The 19,592-nt window shown below is 44.8% G+C and overlaps 1 protein-coding gene across 2 annotated transcripts in view; it reads left to right on the top strand.

The window, feature by feature from the left end:
* Nucleotides 1-19,592, top strand: part of PLXNC1 (plexin C1) — a 149,240-nt gene that overhangs the window by 75,747 nt on the left and 53,901 nt on the right. For both annotated transcript variants that reach the window (XM_053920950.2, XM_053920951.2), the window contains exons 8-12: nucleotides 1,854-1,953; nucleotides 2,086-2,181; nucleotides 11,642-11,784; nucleotides 14,668-14,847; nucleotides 17,420-17,507. In XM_053920950.2, coding sequence (XP_053776925.1) covers nucleotides 1,854-1,953; nucleotides 2,086-2,181; nucleotides 11,642-11,784; nucleotides 14,668-14,847; nucleotides 17,420-17,507 — 607 coding nt within the window. The remainder of the gene's footprint in view (nucleotides 1-1,853; nucleotides 1,954-2,085; nucleotides 2,182-11,641; nucleotides 11,785-14,667; nucleotides 14,848-17,419; nucleotides 17,508-19,592) is intronic.

The following is a 19,592-nucleotide window of genomic DNA, read 5'->3' as shown; positions in this document are numbered from 1 at the left end:
TTGGGAATTTGGGTCCAGAAAGAGGGTGTGAGCATGAGATAAGGGGAAATCATACCCAAGGAGAAAGACAAGATGAAGTCTGTTTCATCAAAGAACTTGTTAACCCCCCAAACAGACAATGTATGGTGGTTACCAGAGGGGCATGGGGTGGGGGGAGGATGAAGAGGGTAAAGGGGGTAAAGTAAATGGTGACGGAGGGAAACTAGACTTTGGGTGGTGAGCACACAATGCAATATACAGATGAAGTATCATAGAATTGTATGCTTGAAATGTATACAATGTCACGCCAATACATTTAATTTAAAAAGGAACATGTTAATTCTGCTCCCCCACCTTTTTTTTCTACCACGTTTGGCCCTAATGAGCTACATAATCCCCTGAGTCAGTACCACAGCCTCACTCCTTGCTTATAAAGCAGAGAGAAGACAGAGGAATATGTTTCTCAGATTCCTGATTTTCCAGTTGGAAGATGGGGTGGAGGTTCCCATGGAAACAATGGGAAGCTCTATTATTAGTGATTCTATAGTTCATTCAGTGGTTTGATTGACCAGCTCTGTGAGGACCCAATGTGAGCTCCTTTGGCTTGGCCTGGGAACCATTGTTTCTTTGGGGAAAATGAATTCAAATGCGAAACTGAGTTGGGGGGCCACTCTTCAGCTATTAGGGCAGGGGTCCCCGGAACTTATCTTTACCCTTGCAGGATTCAGTTCAGTTATCTCTAATAAACAATGAACTAAGGAGTGAAAAAAAAAACAAACCAAACTTAATACAGAAGGCCTCAGAAGTCCATGGAAATAGGAAAAAAGGGAGAGAGTTAAATAGAATTTTATGGCTCAGAGAATTGAAACATAATGCAGCTCTCCATTCCCTGTTGCGGAGCCCAGACAAAGGCAGTGACTTGCTCCAGGTCCCATAGCTGGGCGATTAACAACCAGACCTCAGACCCACACCTTCCCAGAGGGTGAGCACCCTTTCCTTGGGTACCTGCTTCCCTTAGAAAAGCACAGAGTACAGCCGTCACCTGGGGAGGGAGGGCGGAGCAGGGGAAATGGGAATGCAAATCGCAGACCTGTGTCTGGAGCGCTTAGGTAGCCAGAGAAACCCTGAGCCTGGGTTTTCTTCTTCCCCTGAAACTGCAGTTGCCGTAGGTCAGAATCTAGAATGCTGTGGCATTTCTTGAAGACTATATAAAACGTGAATAGTGTCCCCTTTCCCTTCTCTAGTCCTTTCACTTTCCCCGGGCTGAGCCTTCCTTTGGCTTCCCTAGCTGCTTCCAGACTGACCTCGATTTCTCTGTTGTTCTTTAACTCCAATTATCCTATAAGTGCTTTTCAAGCTCTCCGCTGTTACCCGTGCATGATAGATCATTCGATTAGTAGGCACAATTCTTCCTCAGTTTGGTAAAAAAGCAAACAGTGGCATCCCATTCCCTCTGCTAGCACTTCCGGCCTCACATGTGCTGGGCAGGTGGTGGTGGAATTGCTGATGTGGGGGTGGGGTGGGGAGGGAGAGACCAGTGTCCAGAGGGAAGCTTATCTGAGGGTAAACAAATAGCAGTAGGAGATTCTGAAACAGATTCAGTGGGTTCCTGTTGTCTACCTGCCAGGGAGGTGACCCCAGCTTTGGGTTTCCATGGCAACGCCCCTGCAGGTGTGATGGCTGTCAGTCAGCCTGAAGGCTCTATCCCCAGCCTCAAAAGACTGTCCTCGCTCCCCTGGGTTCATCACAGTCTGTTTAGGGATTTTTTTTACTTCTTTCAAATGCTTACATGTGGTCATAATACAGAGGGAAATTCTAGGACATGGAGATTTTCCTAAAACTGCAGGAATTGAATTGGTTTTCCATGTTGCCAGGTGCCCAGTGTGTGTTGGAGCGGGCTGTGCTTGGTGCGTGAGTGGGAGGTGTGTCCACCCGTTCACAGCGTGCAGCCCTTCCGATTACTACAGAAACCAGGTAAGGCGACACTTTGGTATCACAAGGTTTAACCAAAATCGGCGTTGGCACCCCCGAGCCGATCTGTGGTGTCCACTTCAAACTCTGAATTCCCCACCTGAGTGGATATTGCCGGGATGTTCTTCGTTTCAGGAACCTTGCCAAGCTGCAGCGGGGAGGCGGGCGCCGTCCCAAACGACCGGAGGCAGAGGGTTTGCGAAGAGTAACGGAACCCACCCCGGCTCGCAGGTCAGACCCATGTTTGAGTTGGTCTCGCAAAAATCCCCGCTTAGGTAACAATAACAACTACCACTTTGGGTTCCTTTTTAAAATTCCCTTTTTTACTTTCTACCCAAATTCCCTTTTTCACCTTTGGTTTTTAAACCGTTTCAATTGGCTCAGTACATCAAAGGTGGCACACTCACATCAAAGAAGTGAAAATTCTGTAACTGAAAAATGTTCCGGGAGGAGGAGAATTGTAAGCATGACTTTGTGGCTCGCGGGGGCCGAGTTCGAGGGCAGTGTGACACACAGCCCCAGGGGACTTCAGTTGGGACGGGGACGTGTGCGAGGGAGGTGTGCGCACTGACCGCAGTCGCATTGCCTTTCTTTTCTTTGCGGAGACAATCTAACCAGTAGTTTATGACTCCAAAACAGAGTTGTTTTTATATAATATACGCACCTTCCTCTCCGCTTCTCAAAAATGGTTATTTTCCATGAAATTCCCTTGGAAATTCCTCTAATTTTCTCTACAGTAAGTCACCAGCCTCCACTAACAGACATGTTTGCAAAGACAGGAGGAGACAAGGTGAACAGTTTCAGGCAGACGCAGGGGCTGCACTTGGAGAGCAGAGCAGCGCTGCCTTGGTTCAGGTGGCAGAAGTTAACTGCGCACCTACTGTGTGGTGAAGACAAAAGAGGACAAGTTCTTGTTCTCACTAACCTTGGGGTCCAGCAGGAGTCAATGGATCAACATAAGAACAACATGTTTCCTTTTAAAGGCTCAGTTTTCCGTTTCTTGACCGATCTGTGGCCTTGATTTATCCATTTGCTGCTATCCAAAGCTGGTATTTGCTGCTTTTGAGCTAATATAAATAAGTAGCATGCTTTCCATGACAACGAAAAGTTGATAGTAACTTCAGGTGAAATTAAGTAACAGGCAAAGGGAATGGGAATCAAATGGATTATGAAGTTAGTTACAGGCATTAGAAAAGCTTGATGTGTCAATATTTCAGACTTTAAAAGTCTTTGAGGTTTTATTCACTGTTGGGCTTACTAAGTGATGGGCCTTTCTCTCCCCACTGATTATGAAACTAAGGCATAGTGACAGAAACTCGGATTAAGGAGGCAGGGACTTAAAAAAAATTACATCTTCTGCTGTTATTTCAGTTTTTTAAATCTTGGTGAAATGCACATAGAATGAAGTTTAGCATCTTTACCGTCTTTTTAAGTGTGTACTTAATAGTGGTAAGTGCACACTCACTGTTACATGCCTGTCACCACCATCCATTGCCACACACATTTTCTCTTGCGAAACAGCCACTCTGTACTTACGAAACAGTAACTCCCCGTTTTGCCCTCTACCAAGGCCCCGGCAACCACCATTCTACTCCGAGCTTTCTTACCCTAGGCACTGTGTGTAAGTGGGACCGTGCAAGATTTGTCTTTTCGTGACTGGCTGATTTCACTTAACCTAATGTCCTCCAGGTTCATGCATTGTGTAGCATGTTCAGATTACCTTTCCTTTTTAAGACTGAATAATATTCCGCTGTATGGGTATACCACATTTTGTTCACCCAGTCACCTGTGGGTGGGCATTTGGGTTGCTCCCACCTTTTGGCATATTGTTGTTGTGTGTTTTGTTATTGTGGAGGTTTGTTTTATGTTCTGGATATCAACCCCCTATCAGATATGTGATGTGCGAATACTTTCTCCCATTCTATAGGCTGCCTTCACATTCTGTTGACTCTATCTTTGCACAGAAGTTTTTAATTTAATGATGAAGTCCAATTTTATTCTTTTTATTCTTTTGTTGCCTGGGCTTTGGATATCATATCCAAGAAATCATTCCCAAATCCAGTTTTATTAAGATTTCCTCCACATTTTCTTCTAAGTGCTGTATAGTTTTAACTCTTAGATTTAGGGCTTGGATCCATTTTGAGTAAATTTTTATATATGATATAAGGAAAGAGTCCAGCTTCATCCTTTTGTAGGTGGATGTCTGGTTTTCCCAGCACCATTTATTGATAGACTGGTCTTGTTTCCCTGCTGAAAATCATTTGACTATACATGTGATGATTTATTTCTGGGGTCTCTATTCCATTGGCCTGTATGTCTACCTTTACACCCATAACACACTATTTTAATTACTGTAACTTTGTAATAAGTTTTGAAACCAAAAAGTTTGAGTCCTCCAACTTTGTTCTTTTTCAAGATTGTTTTGGAAAAAATTAAACTTTTATTTGAGATACTTGTAGGCTCACATGTAGTTATAAGGAAATAATAGAGAGAGATCTCATGTATCTTTTACCCAGATTCCTCCCATAGCAACGAACATCTTGCAAAACTATAGCACAACATCACAGGCAGGATATGGAGAGTGACAGCAGTCAAGATATGGAGCAGCTCCGTCACCCCTTGTTGGCTGTTTACAGCCACACCCACTTCCCTCCGCCCCCACACTCCCCGTCCCTAACCCCTGGCAAGCACTGAGCTGTTCCCTGTTTCCCTGATGTTATCGTACAGTAGGTGGAATCGCCCAGATGTATCCTTTGGGGATTGGCCTTTTTAACTCAACATAATTCTCAGGAAATTCATCCAAGTTCCTTTATGTATCACTAGTTTGGTCCTTTTTATTGCTGAGTAATGGTCCAGGCAGTGGCTTTTAAATTTCTTTTATTTTAAAGGGAAAAAAATAAAATCTGTGAATGGATCCTGGTTTCCTGCACTGTCTTCCTGTATCTTTTGACCTTGATACTGTGCGGCTAAAAGACCTGGGGTCACCAAGAGAGCAGGAAGAGGCTGAGAATAAACAAAGCCCAGACTTACCTGTCATCAGCGCTTCCCCACGGATGACCTCTCTCCTAGTTTGGAGAGAGTCATTTTGTTGATGCTCAAATGTTATCTTTAAATATATGACTCAGAACAGAACCTCAATTGTGGTTGATAAGGAGTGGAGTAGTTTGTCACAGGCAGAATTCCTCATGTCCTCTGAAACACCGCGGTCTTTCATTATCATGTGGAATGTGAAAACTCAGGTTCCCAGTTTGGGTGTCCGTGGTGGCCTTGGATCACTGATCACTCTCTTCCTAGCAGAAAAGCCACGGAGAGCATTCCTTCAAGACATCTTCCCACATCACTTATGTGCTGAGAGCTCAGTGCTGTGCCAGGCACTGGGGACATGAGATGTGAATGGTGCAGACACAGTCTTAAGCTTCATGATGCTGAGGTCTGGTTGATTCCCAGGTGTTTATGGTTGATTCCCAGGTATTTATGGTTGATTCTCAGGTGTTTATGGAGCACCTATTAGCTGCCGTTTTACTGAGATCCATGCATATGATGAGGACGACATAAATAACCATTGACCTCTCTGGCCATCAGTCTCAAGAATCATATACATGATCACATAAGTAAGAATACAAGATAAAAAACGTTAACATAGGGAAAGTACCAGAAAGTACATGACCCTGGAGAGCTTCTCTGTGCCTGGGGCTTTATCTTAGTCATTCCTGTTTATTTAAACCCAGTGCCTGGCAGTTAAAAACACTTAATCAGTGTGGTTGGTTAAGTCTTTGATTGATGGATGGATTGATTGACAGAGATGGTATTTCAGCCGACCTTTAAGGGATGGATGAGAAGCTTCCAGCCACACAGAGACTAAGGAGTGGGTATTCTGAGTAGGGGAATTAGCATAAGCAAAAGTGTAGTGGGGATGCCAGAAAATTCTAGGGGTCTCATTATTGGAAACCCCAAGCGATTCAGTTTGGCTGGAGCAGGTTGCAGGAAACTGCGGGGCATAAGTCTGAAATGCCCCCGGAGCCTGCACGCACAGGGCCTCACCAGCCAGGCCTGGGAGCTGGCACTTGGTTCCTCCGTGACAATACAATGCTATTGAAAGTCTTCTTTTCGGTCTTATGTGTCCATGGCTCTGATTCATGACATTTAACTTCTTTTAATGTATGAATTTGCTCATCCAAGGACATGGTACTTATGAGATAGGATTTCTGGTTCACTCCCAATTTGGACCCAAAGCCCTTGCACAGATTTGTAACCGATGACCCATGCCCATACCCTGACCTGAAAACAAGTGCCGTCATTAACCAGGGGGCTACATTATGGAAAAGCAGCACCAACATAGGGAAACAAACTCAAAATCCAGTGTTTGACCTGTGGGTGAGAGGTATTTTCAGCTCTAACGGCCTGTCTCTCTCCGAGTCGGCCGGCCCCTCACCTCCCCAACCTCTTGTCCTTCCTTTTCTTAACAGTGTTATATCTGGTGACTCCACCTGCTAAACACGTCTTCTCTCAAGGAATTTACATCCAAATTGTTTCTTTCTTTCTCTTCCTCCATCACTTTTGAATATGCATTTTAATTTCTCACAGGCAATCCAAATTGACCTTTTCAAGGACCTTGCCTTTAAGAGTGAAGTTAACTTTAACATGTGCCTCATTAAGTAGCTTCTGTGGACCTACCACTGTGCTGGCTGCTGGGAGATCCACTTCCAGTTGCTTGTTTATCCCTTCACCCATTCAAAATATGTTTATTGAACACCTACTCTGTGCTAGACGAGCAGGCAAAAATGTGTGCCCTCATGGAGCTTACGTTGTAAAACTTACAATATTTTGGAGGAAGTAAGATTCATTTTCAGGCAGCAGTTGAGTGTGCATAACAGAAAAAAACAAAAACAAAAAACAGGAGAAGGAATACCAGAATGTACCAAATTGAGTAGTGGTAGCTAATATTTGTTGAGCCTATGCTGTATCCTAAGCTCAGAGTATCTCTTTATTTAAGCCTCACGATAGATCTATTTTGCCCATTTTACAGACAAAGAAATTTACAGAGGATAAGTACAAAGTAAGTGACAGGCAAGAAATTTGAACCCAGGCAATCTGATGCCAGAGCCCACAGTTTTAACCACGACTCTACATTGTATCACCTCAGCTGAATATAAACAAGTATCGATGATAAAAGTCAGCCCAGAAAGGAGGAAAGTTCTACTGGCTTCTCCTGGCACGTGGCGCTTGAGGCCCGCCCTGTGTGTGCCACGACAGGGAGGGTGAAGACCCACCGCCTGGGCAGCTGGAGGGGGGTGCATCAGTGTCAAAGCCTCTGGGGCAGATGGGTAGGTTGCAGTGTGTCATAGCGAAGGATTCAGACCCAGGAAGGCCAGCATCTTCTCCAGGACTGAGACAGGAAATCGGGGCCCTGAGGAGAGCGGAGCAGCCAGAGTCTCATGCTGAGAAACCCAGCAGAGGGGTGGATTTTGAGTGGCTGGGTTCAGTCTGCAAGCAGGGGTCTCTACTGGGCAGTAAGAGCTGCCCTCCGTGGTCGGCCAGTCCAGGCAGCCAGTACAGTTCAGAGGCGCTACTTTGGGAAGGTTCAGTGATAGAGGGTAACAACTTCATGGAGTGGCCTTGGCAGCCCCACTCTGGGCCATGTCAGCCTCACCTTAGAGTCCCCAGGTCACAGAGGTGAGCCTTGCTCTCTCAGCACAGGCCTTGCTCTGTCACCTTCTCCTGGAAGTCTCCAGGTCTATCTCAGTCAGCATTGCCAGTTCCTGGGACCAACTGGAAGTTACATCCCATGTTCCTGGGGTCTGTACCAGGGGCCCCAGCAGCAAATGGATAGGCTTTTTCATCCATTTAACTCTAATTTTTCTTTGGTGGGATTGTATTTTGCTACTTTCTTTCCATATCTCCCCTGCTTTTACACTTTTTCATCTCCACTGCTGGTTGACACTCTTCTCAATTTATACATTTCATTAATCTATTACTTCTGTCCTGCTCAGTCATTAATAAAGATGTTAAATAATTCTGAGCCAAATACTCACCCCTGTAGAGCCCTACAGGACACTTTCCTTTAATTAGTTATGCTACCTTTCATCTCTCTAATGTCCTTTGGTTTCAGATTTCCAGCTGGTTTTGAATCCATGTGACTTTTATCCAGTGCTGTTTGAACTAATTTCATGCGTGAAAATCTGAGAGACATTTTACTGAGTGTTGATTCAGGTCCAGGCCTACAGAGAGCTTGACTATATTCCGATTTTTTGAACAGTTTAATAGAGTACAATTTGGTCCTAACAAAATGAGCCCTCCTAATGTACCTCTTTCCAATATTCTTTTCAATCATAGCAGTACTTTCTCCATTAATGTCGTGGTAATGCGACTCGTGTACTCCTACTGTCAAGAGTAATCCCTTTTAGGCCTTTTCAAAGACGACTGTTTCTCAGTGGTTGTGCTGTTTCCAATAATTTAGAATGGCTTTGTTTAAAAGAATACTAATAGTTGGATATTCTGTAATCACCTGGTTAACCAGTTTCTAATGTGCTTTCTCGTACAAAACAGGGAGTGATTAAAACCTGCAAGCAACGAGAGCTCATACTACTTTGTTCACTAATTTAAAATTGTGCAACCATTTAAAAATAACTCTTAAGTCTATAAAATGTAACGGACAGGAAGTAGACTGTGCTGAGGTTAATTGCTAGACACCAGAGGGCTGCGAGGGTTACAATCTATGGTATTTTGATTGGATGTGTGGAAATCCTTGGACACAGGGAGGGGGAAGAATCTCACTGTAGGGCCTAACATATTGCCTTTCTGTGTCGAACTAGGTTATGTTTTTAATTAACCAAACCCTTCCATATAAATTTGTGGGGGCCACTATGTCATGTCAGATTGTGAATTAACTCTCGATCAAAACACAAAAATCAATCTAAAATATTCAGTATGTAGAACAGTTGAGGGGAGATCATTCCTTGCCTTTCGTCTATACTGGATTTTCAAAATCATTATCGGTAAAAATAAAAAATGTATATTTCTAAGAACTGTTGCAGCCATATAGCACAGCCATGTCGCTATGCCCCTGGGAGTGTGTGTGTGCCCACACCGTGTACTTAATGAGGGCCTCTTGGTAGCTCTTTGACTCACTTATTAAGCTTAAGAGAGGCTCTCCAAGCAAACAAAGGACAACTAATCTGACCCTCTTTGAAAGCAGACTAAAAGCATCTGCTTTCATGAGATAGGCCAGGGCTGGATTGCATCCTAGACACCAGTGGAAACTTCTCTAAACAATAAGGTTTTAAATGAAATCCTTTTGAAGTAGCAGGGCCATCTCTACTCACGGAGAAAAAAAAAAGTTAAGAAGGCAACGTGGCATGGTGTTTGTAGAGCCATTTAAGGAGCAAATATAACCCTGTTAAAAATCTTTATACATTAGTTATAAGGCTGCCTTTATTCTCTACTGAGAGTAGAGAAGTAGCATTTACTTGGTGTGTTTGAAAATTTTGCTTGAACAGACATCAACAGTATAAATATAAGACGCGGAAAGGACTATCGAGAAAGAAATCTGGACTCGTATTTGACTGGGATGTAAATGTGAGTCTGCATTGATGGGCACGCAGAACAAACGCACGGTTTCCCTGGTCCCCCTAGGAAGACAGTGGACTCTTCTAGTGTAGGAGTCGGCAAACTTTTTCTACCGAGAGCCAAGCAATGAATATTTTAGGCCTGTGAGCCATGAGGTCTCTGTTGTAACACTTTGACTCTGCTGCTGTAGTGCTGGAAGTAGCCGCAGATGATATGCAAATGAGTGGGTGTGGCTGTGTTCCAAAATCACTTTCTTTGCGGACACTGAAATTTCAATTCCATGTATTGTCACATGTCATGTAATGTTACTCTTTTTTGACATCTCTCCTGGGCCATATTAAAAATAAGCTGTGGACTGGATTTGGCTGCTACAGGCCGATTCAGTAGCTTGCCCCGTCCATACCCCCCCCCCCCCCGCCCCCGCACCTGCTGCCATCCCAGGAGCCCTGTAGGTGCTCAGTAAATACTTGTTCACTTGGCTGTCATGATGTCAGAGCCAAGATAAGCCTTTTGCTATACAGCACACACTTGACATTTGCAAGGGATTTATCTTTAAGTCTTTGCTAATCCTTCCATTCCAAGGACCACTCTTGCAGCTAATTTCCCCCATAAAATGCACTCAAGTATGACAGAATAATTAAAGTGACCCTTTCAGGCCCTTCATGATTCTATAAATATGGGGCTAAAGTCTTTACTAAGCGATTAAAATAAATTCTGCCACCGAAATCAATTCTCTGTCACATTACATCATTGCTGTGATGGCATGAACGATGGATTTACCTCCATCTGGAAGTCCAGCCCATGGTGATAATGAATGATGGCGACTGCTCCAGCACACAGCACCTGTGTGTGCCGCGGAGCAGGGTCATAAAGCATCCCTTCAGCGGGATGGGCAGGCCCGGAAGCCCAGCAAGGCCGTCCTGGTGGGCGTCACACACACAGAGGAGCAGAGAACATACGGGGCTACTTCAGGACGCACACTGTAGACAGGTGTTGGATGTGACTAAAATACTCCCTGCGCCGTAAGATGCCTTCTCCTAAACTTTACCCTCCAATCAGATGTACTTGGTGTCTAGGCCTTGGCCAAATTTCACATGATTGTGCGCTGGGGGTTGTTTTCAAATATCAGGAGCGTGAGTATTATTCACTCACACTAAAGATCTGTGGTACTTTATATTGGCCAGAATCTTTGAATTTTCTGTCCTGTTTTCATCATCTATTATGGAAGAATGCAGACGTGCTGGAAGTGGTCTACGGAAGAACCACAAGTGATCAAAATGATAGACGGCAGCATCTCTAGGAAAAAGTGAAAGAAATCAGGGTTGTTCTAGCTTTGTAAAGGAAAGTGATTTTTGCTATGAAAAAGAAGTATTTTTTTAAAAAGGGAATTTGATTAGACATTGCAGATGGAGAAGTAAGGTGCATAATATGGGGCCGGGTATCAGGTGATTCCAAGGCCTTTGAATCACCTTTCTTTACTTGGTAAAGAAAGGCCTGATAAAGCTTGTAATGGGCGCCAAGGAGGAAACGGTGGTGTCTGCCCGCCGTGGAGGAGCGGCGGCTGGCCACGTGGCTCCCACATCCAGCCGCCTGGTATCAGATGACTGGACAGGTTGATGTCTCGAGGTTTTTTTCCCGGCGGTATACTCCTTGATTCCAAGAGCCTAGCTGACACAAACCACAGAAACTGCTTCCTTGGGAATTAAGTTGATCCAAAATGACGTTTATTTTAACTCAGTGATGAGTCTGTGCTTGGCCCATGATCCGTGGACTCCGCGTGTTCCCCTCCATCTTGCGTGGTGAGCCTCCAGGGGCTGTAAGGTGGCGTTTTTGAGACTCGGGTGCTGTTTCACTCTTCAGACAGAATGTCAGACTCTTCAACTGTATTTTCAACTGTCTCCTGAGACAAAGACTAATTGGTTTGACCTCATGCTGTCCCATGTTGAGAGACATGAATCTTCAGCGCTCTGCCTCGAATTCATTGACTTTGTTAAGTACTGTCTGCTTGTGTTGGCAACATGTTGTAATTTCCCAGTGATTGCTGTGAACTGCAGCCCATAAACATCTTTTGGAACAATGCCATTTCTGAGCGTTGGTCTTGTGTTTTAATTTTTATTCCCAATAGGTCTTCTATGTGAAGTCCATTGAGCCACAGAAAATATCCACCTTGGGGAAAAGAAACGTGGTGGTCACGGGAGCAAACTTCACCCGGGCGTCGGACGGCATCGTGATGGTCCTCAGAGGGACCAGCACTTGTGGCCAGGATGCGTGAGTGCAGACATCAGCGACTTACTCTTGGGGGCGTAGTGGAGAGCTCACCCTTAGGCCACGTGCAGTCTCTCCGTAGTCAGGGTAGTTCCCTGTGCCAAAGTGGACCGGTTACTCCGCTCATTTGACATAGTGTAATTTTTAAAAATAAAATCATTTGAGATGACATTTGAGATTAATCATGAGAGAATCTGTCCCCAAAATCTCCGTGCGCAGTTTCAGGGTGTTGACTGTTTGGGGTCTTGATTTGTTTTCATTAACAAAGTCAAGTATTTTGAACAGCAAATGTCATTTTGTGGATGATGCACTTAAAAAGAGCAGTTGAGTACCTCAGATTTTGATGGGGAAATTTGGTAGCTCTTCCAATGGATTGCCTAAAGTTAAAAAAAGAAACTTTCTAATTCATTTTATTCTTTAGAGCCTTTTCCTTATTGGATTGGTTTCAGGCCTACATAATAACCAAATGGAACATAACTTAGTGTTAAAAAATGAAAGAAAGAACAAATACCCCAACACAAAAAAAAATCTGGTCAGTGTACCACTGGAATATCATTATTTCTATGACTTCTTTTCCCCTAACTCGTCTTTTCAATGAATCTTTTGAGACAGAAAAAATTTCAATGTCTCGCTGACGTTCTTCTACAACGTTACTGACACTTCTCCCCCCCGAAAAGAGATGTGACAATAACACAGTGGATAATTTAAGTTTTCTGCGTGGTAGCGTTTATACGTTTGGGCTAATTTGAACTAAAAGATGTTGCAGTCTCCACGAAGGATAATACTGAGCTTGTTCCATTCGTGGGGAAGCATCGAAGACAATCTGCCCAAGCGTGGTGTTTCGGTTTTTAGCTAAAACAGATTTGCGCAGCATTTAATCTGCCACACTTATTTACTGATTTTCTGTTTTAATTCATTGGCCACACATAACCGCCGTCCCCTTGCCTTCCTAGCAGTAAATTTAGGATATCTGTCATCTTTTGGGGAAAGCTGCCCATGGGTGGCTTTCCTCTGTCCTGCTATTTACCAGAATTATCAAGCACATGTCAGGGGCTGTATGTGTGTGACACGGGTGTTTTTGTTCCATTTTCCTGGATGAGTACCTTCCTGCAAAAATCTTTCATTTTGTGTAACAAAATCTGAAGTTAGACACCTGTGTGTTCACTGAAAGACAGTCAGCTCCACTGGGAAGCGAGTCGTTTTTCAGAGCTGTTCCCCGTTTCTGACTCGTCATGATCTCATTTCAATTCTGAATGTGTCTTGAGATGCTGCTGTTATTAAATTAAGTGAGGAAGAGACCTTTCTGCCTGTCGCATTTCACTCACCACATTCACGTGGTGAACCCAAGTTCACGAGCAGTCAACAGCATACCCCGTTAATCCCGTGTCTGAGTTTGTGCTGTAATCCCACAATCTTTTAATTGTGGGATTAAAAAACAGTGTTTTTTAAAAGCCTAATTATTCTAAAAGACAAATATATGAGAATGGTAGTGGAATGACCCACATTTCCACCTCTTTCCTTCTAAATCTTATAAACAAGTTTTAATTTTAATTATCAGTCATTTTATAATGAATTTCCAAGAGCTACAATGTAAACCTGAGGTGGTGTAAGTACGAACTGGCTGTGTATTTCTTGAATTTGCCTTACTGTTCAAATCTATTACTACGATTTAAAGGCTGTGTGCATCGAAGTTAATAACATGCACATATTCATTAGTAATGATAAATTCTCATGTAGCATAATTATACTGAGCACTATTCAGACACAGCCCGCTCTTAATGATTCATGCGGTAGAGGGCTGTTGTAGACGTGATGCACAGAGGAAGCTGCAGGTTCCAGAGGCAACGTCGTGGAAGGCTTTGCTTTGGCTTCTGAAGGGTGACAGGGGCACACCCTGAAGATGTCAGGGGCACCCAGGACAGTCCCAGGTAATTTCCAGTCTGGAGCAGCTTGGTAGGCAGCTTGGCTCTGACAGCTCCTTGATTCTGAGATGCCTGGGCTCTTGGCGTGGACCTTTGTCACAGCCTGTCCTGCTCTTTGAGCAGCAGAATTCCCAGCTCCTCCTGGGTTGGGTTTTACCCTCCCCGTGCTTGAGTGGGACTTCTCTTTTTTTTAAGGTTTTCATTAAGAACATTTTGAAACACACACATGAGAGAAGAGTGTGTGAACCGTTCTGTACCCATCCTCCATCCTCAGAACTTACCAACATTTGCCAATCTTGTTTCATCTATCTCCTCCAAATTTTTGAAGGGAAAGGAAGGATGGAAGCTGGAGTTTTTCAGAGCATATCCCAGACACCATATCCTTGCACTCATAAGTCCTTCAGTGAGCCCTGGCTGGTGTGGCTCAGTGGGTTGGGCGTCAGCCTGCAAACCGAAAGGTTGCCTGTTTGGTTCTCTGTCAGGGCACATGCTGGGTTGTGGGCCAGGTCCGCAGCTGGGGGCGTGCAAGAGACAACCAATCGATGTGTCTCTCCCTCTTCCTCCCTCCCTTCCCCTCTCTCTACAAACTAAATAAAATCTTTAAAATTAAAAAAAAATTCTTCAGTATGCATCACCAACAGATACCCATGGTGCCATTATCATACTCAACAAAATTGACAGTAATTTCTTAATATAACTTAATATCCAGTCCATGTTCCACTTTCTAGTGGGGCTTCTTAAGGACAATGATTACATCTCCTTCTTACCCTACTTCTAAGGAAAATGCAAATAAAAACATAAAAGTTTACCAAAGAAAGAGGAACCTTGCCCCAGATGTGCCCCGATGGGATAAGTGGCCCTGATGACTCAGCAGTTGCCTGCACTGTCTGCTAGGTCAGCGGCCGCCGTTCGGTCGTCAGCTGTGTGTCCGTCATGTAAGAGTTCCTTTTCCACCCCTTTCTAGGATACAGGTTAGCCAAGTGCTAAATGACACCCATATGAAATTCTCTCTGCCATCAAGCCGAAAAGAAATGAAGGACGTGTGTATCCAGTTCGATGGCGGGGACTGTTCTTCTGTGGGGTCCTTGTCGTACATTGCTCTGCCACACTGTTCCCTCCTCTACCCTGCTACCACCTGGATCAGGTACTTTCTAGGTTCATAGTTTTCTCTCGCTGTGGTTAAAAAGGTCACGTGCATAAAGGTTGTGGATGTCACTCAAATCAGTCTAGGAATAATTCCTATCTAAGTTCCTCTCACAGAATTCCTCCGAGGGTTTACTCCTGGCAGACACGCCCACACCTGGGGAGCAGGCAGCTCCCCAGTGTCACAGGGACACCCCGCACACATCCTGGCTAAGTCTTAGCCGTGGCTGCCAGGAAACTCGGAGCAGGGTGCCTGTTCACACTTCGGTTTCTCGTCAGATCGCATACATCTTTCACTCTGTAAAATACTAGTTCAGTTGTAGTAACTATTCTTGGCCTAGTTTTCTGGTACAAACATTGAACCCTCTTCACTGTCTCACTTCTGCCCAGGACACAAAGCTGCTTCTTTCTCAATCTGTCATTTTAAAACCATGAGAGTAAGCTGTTTGAGTAATTTGAGGAAATACTGGGAGCCATCTAAATCAAAAGCAGTATCAAATTCTAAAGATGCTCCCTAAGTGAGAGATGGAAATTTCAAAATAAGCTCTTCCAGATAGACTCCAGGAAAAAAAAATTTCTTCCTTGTTGAACTTAAATTCACGTTCAGGTTTTGGAATATAACCTGAAGGATGTTTTCTTCACCTAACACAGCAAGGTACTGTCTGGATGGAACTACAGATAAAGATTTGTTTAAAAAGAACAAAAGGGAAGAGAAAGAAACAAAAAAGGAAAAATCACTTCTAATATTCTCATTTAAGATTAAGGAAGAGGTGGACATATTAGGTTGCTGGGGTTGCCACAGCAAAGCGCCACAGACCAGGCAGCTTCAATAACAGATATTTGTCATCCAAGTTCTGGAAGCTGGAAGTCCAAGAGGAAGGTGCTGTCAGAGTTGGTTTTTCTGAGGCCTCTCTGCTTGGCTTGTAGATGGCCTTCTCCTCCCTGTGTCCTCGCATGGTCTTCTCCCTGTGCCGGTCTGTGTCCTAATCTCTTTTCATAAGGGCACCAGCCAGACTGGAGTTGGGCCTGCCCCAGTGACCTCACGGAACCTTGGTTCCTTGTCTGAAGACCCCATCTCCAAATGGAGTCACACTCTGCGAGGCCAGAGATGAGGACTTCAACAATCCCTCCCATAACCGTGGCCTGAGGAAAGCTGAAATTTCCAAGCCAAGGGTCTAGCATGGCAGCCCTCGCCCTGGGACTACTTCCTTGCCGTGAATGAAAGCACACGTTGGTGCCGCACCCTCCACAGGCCTGGTGTGTTTTATCTACTGACGCGGTTACTGGTCACAAGCGGAAGGGCTCTACTGTGAGTGGCCCCTTCTGCAGATGAAGAAACTGAGCCATGGAGTGTTCAAATGACTTTCCCATGCTCCCAGGGGCTTGTGCTCCAAGACAGGGGTCCCTGACCTCTGGTCCATGGGCCGGTACCCGTCCAAGCCTGTTAGGAATTGGCCCTGTAGCAGGAGGTGAGCTTGAATGTTACGCACGTGAATCATCCCGAAACCATCCCTGCCCTGACCTGATCCATGGAAAAATTGCCTTCCACAAAACTGGTCCCTGGTGCCAAAAAGATTGGGGACCGCTGCTCTAAGACACCAGGGTTCCACTTTGCCATAAAACAAGAGGCTTCTTGCTGTCCATTCTGAGCCTGTGTGTCCCAGTGACTCCCGGGCGAGAGCAGGGCTCTGCAGTCTGGCCACGGGCCACCCTTGGCTTGGTTTTCTAGTGATGGTGACAGACTGGCGTGGGGCCAGCTCGGCCTTTTCTCCTTGGAGCTGGAAGGTTCAGGGCGCAATGTCTTTCCTCTGCCCTGCACGGATTGTGCTGCTCGTGCCGCGACCCGGCCTTGCCCTATGGGCCCTCCGACACACCAGGCTCCTGTCCCCTGGGATGAGTGTCTAGTGACCTGCACGAACGGGGGTGCGAGGGCAGCCCGAGCTGTGAACAGCTGTTTATTTCACGTCTAATGACCACTTTGCTTATATGTGATTATGTGCTGGGAATATGGGAAATCATTTGACTTGGTTTTGGAGAGATAAAATGTAGCTGTTATTTATATGGTTTACCAAATAGGAATACCGTATATAGTTTTAATGTCATTTATAATTTTATCTTGTCTAAAGTGTTTTCTGTCTCCCTAAATAAAATATAATTGGTAGGTTGGGAGTTTGATTTCAAAAATTGTTAGATTGAAGAATCTTCATATAGATTAAGGAGCAATCAAACAAAATTCTGTTTAGTGAAACCTTTCCAAGGTACAGGTAATGATCTGATTATATGTGGCAATATGACTCAGCAAACTCAAAATTCCATAAAAGAGTTTGTGCATTTTCCTACAAATTGTAACAGGATCCTACATAAATTTTTATATGTGTGTATCTTAAAAACTATGACTTTGTAGCCAGTATCATTAAAAGACTTCTAAAATTATCCTGCATTTGAAATTAAAATTTGTTAATTTGCTCTCAAACATAACTGAGGTTAGTGTGAATAAATTGATAGCTTTGTTCATGAATGCAAAAGCCTGTGTGTTTACTGAGAAACTCTTAATCTTGCTTTTTTTCTTGCAGTGGTGGTCAAAATATAACCATCATGGGCCGAAATTTTGATGTAATTGACAACTTAATCATTTCCCACGAGTTAAAAGGAAACATAAATGTAAGTCTTCAGCTGCTTTGAAGTGGTCTTTTCAAGGATAATTTTGTTTTTGTAACACTAAAATATGTTGGGGGATATAATTTATTTCTGTGCCTTGAGACAGTATATGCTCTTACCTGTTGCATGCTCTATATATCAGTGCTGTGAAAGAAATAATAAGACCTTATACTGTAGTTGAGTACTTCGAGTTCCGGCACAGGGGAAAGAGGAATGGATTTGGCATGACAAGACCTGCCATTTCCTCCATGTGTGACTTATGGCAAGTCACTTTAATGAGACAGTGTTTATGAATATGTATGAAAATGCCTCGTGAGTGGCGAAGGCATGATGTAAAGAAGAATAGCACTTCTGTGAAGGGCAGGTGCTGTTCCCAGTGCACTGAGAGAGCCGCCGTTCAGAGGGTCCGTGACCTGCGAAGGCCCCAGAGATCTTATCACAGGCTTCGTCTCTTGCCGTTGTCTCTTTGACCTGACTTGGTCCCTTTCTTCCAACCTTGCCTTCTCTTGCCTTTCATCTCCCCACACAGCAGTCTGGTCCCCGGCCTGTCCACTTCCTGCCAAAGTGGGCAGGTCTTCGAGCAGTCACAGACCTGGACCCTGCTTGGGACCAGGGTGGGTTCAGCCCTAGACACAGGAGGCCTTCCTAAGTCATCCTTACAGCCTTATCATAAACACAACCACCTACTGCCGTACTTCAGAGCCAGCCCCGAGTCTCACACTGTACCTGATTCCAGACCGCAGTCTCCGTGGTGTGAACACATCCCGTTGATGGTTTGCGTAGATTGACTCTTTGACCAGAGGCATTGCCTGAAGTTGTGAGTGGACTTGCTCTCCCCTCCCAGTGCTGTTGCTAGATCAGACTGTGCATCTACTGTGGGCAAAACATTTTGATGGGCACAGGAAAAAAATAAATGAGATAGTCATATCACTTTCATGGAAGGAAATGGCAAATCCGAAGCAGCATTGAAAATTGAGAGCATGGGATGTCCTTACATTTTAGGTCCTCTGATTCCCAGCCAGCTCAGATGTCACACAAGTCCAAGAAGACACTGTGTTTCCACATGAAAGGGAAATTAAATATGGATGGAATTCAGAATGTCTATGGAGTGGAGCAGGATGGGTAGGATTTGGAAAGGCGGGAACAGAAGGGCCAGTTCAGGTGCAGAGGACAAGGACAGGTCACTTCCAGGCCTGGGATGGGAATATGGCAGCTGGAACCCAGAGGACAGGTCAGGAGTGAGCCAGAGGGGTGGCTGGAAAACTTGGGCTGTCAGAGAGTATCAGACCGCAACTTTGCCCTTAATTCTCTCGGCAACGGGCAGAATCGAAGATCCCTGAACAGGGAGTAACAGGAGTATAGGTTATTTTGGCAATGATGCACGGGATACTTTGGAGCGGCAGTAACTGAGAAAAGGCCAGGAGACCAATAAGTGTGCTCATGCAAAGTCTAGATGGGTTTGAGACGCTCCGCTGTCCTTTGGGTTGTTGTCAGTAGGGCAGGGCTGGACTGCTGGGGAGAGTGTGGAGCTGGAGATGCCGGAGCCTTGAAAGGCTGCCATTAGGGGAGACTGGGCGCAGCATCGGGGAGTGAGACCACTGGGGAAGAAGAGAAGAGCACCCGGGATGGAATCTTGCAGAGTAGCTTCACTTTAAGGAGTGAGAGCAAACAAGGTGGCTGGTGAAGGTGGCCAAGTGGTTGCTTGGAAACTAACAAAAAAAGTGCATTTCCTATAGTGGCAGCTGGTAGCTAGTATGGAAATTGAGAGAGTCGAGGATAATGAGGTTAGGGTGGCCCGTCACCGCAATCTTTCTAGAAGACATCCCTAATGAGAAGCCAGCCCGCTGGGGTTACAGCTGCTGAGAAGGTTAGTGGGTTTCATCACAGCTCCAGAATGTGAGGCTGGAGTTTGGAAGGGTGTGAAGGAGGAGGGGGATTTAGCTTCTCCACAGCTCAGCCCTTCGCATCAGATTTTCCCACCTATTGCCCCTTCCTGCCTCCTTTTTGTATGCCAGTATGAGAGAGTAAAGAAAAAGGGGAAAGCCTCCCACCTGAAAAATTTCTTCCCACAAGTTTGATTGCGTTTCT

The sequence above is a fragment of the Desmodus rotundus genome, chromosome 3 (genome assembly GCF_022682495.2).
Source record: "Desmodus rotundus isolate HL8 chromosome 3, HLdesRot8A.1, whole genome shotgun sequence".
NCBI lineage: Eukaryota > Metazoa > Chordata > Mammalia > Chiroptera > Phyllostomidae > Desmodus > Desmodus rotundus.
The sequence above is the reverse complement of the archived record's forward strand: the minus strand, read 5'-3'. Positions and strand labels throughout refer to the sequence as shown.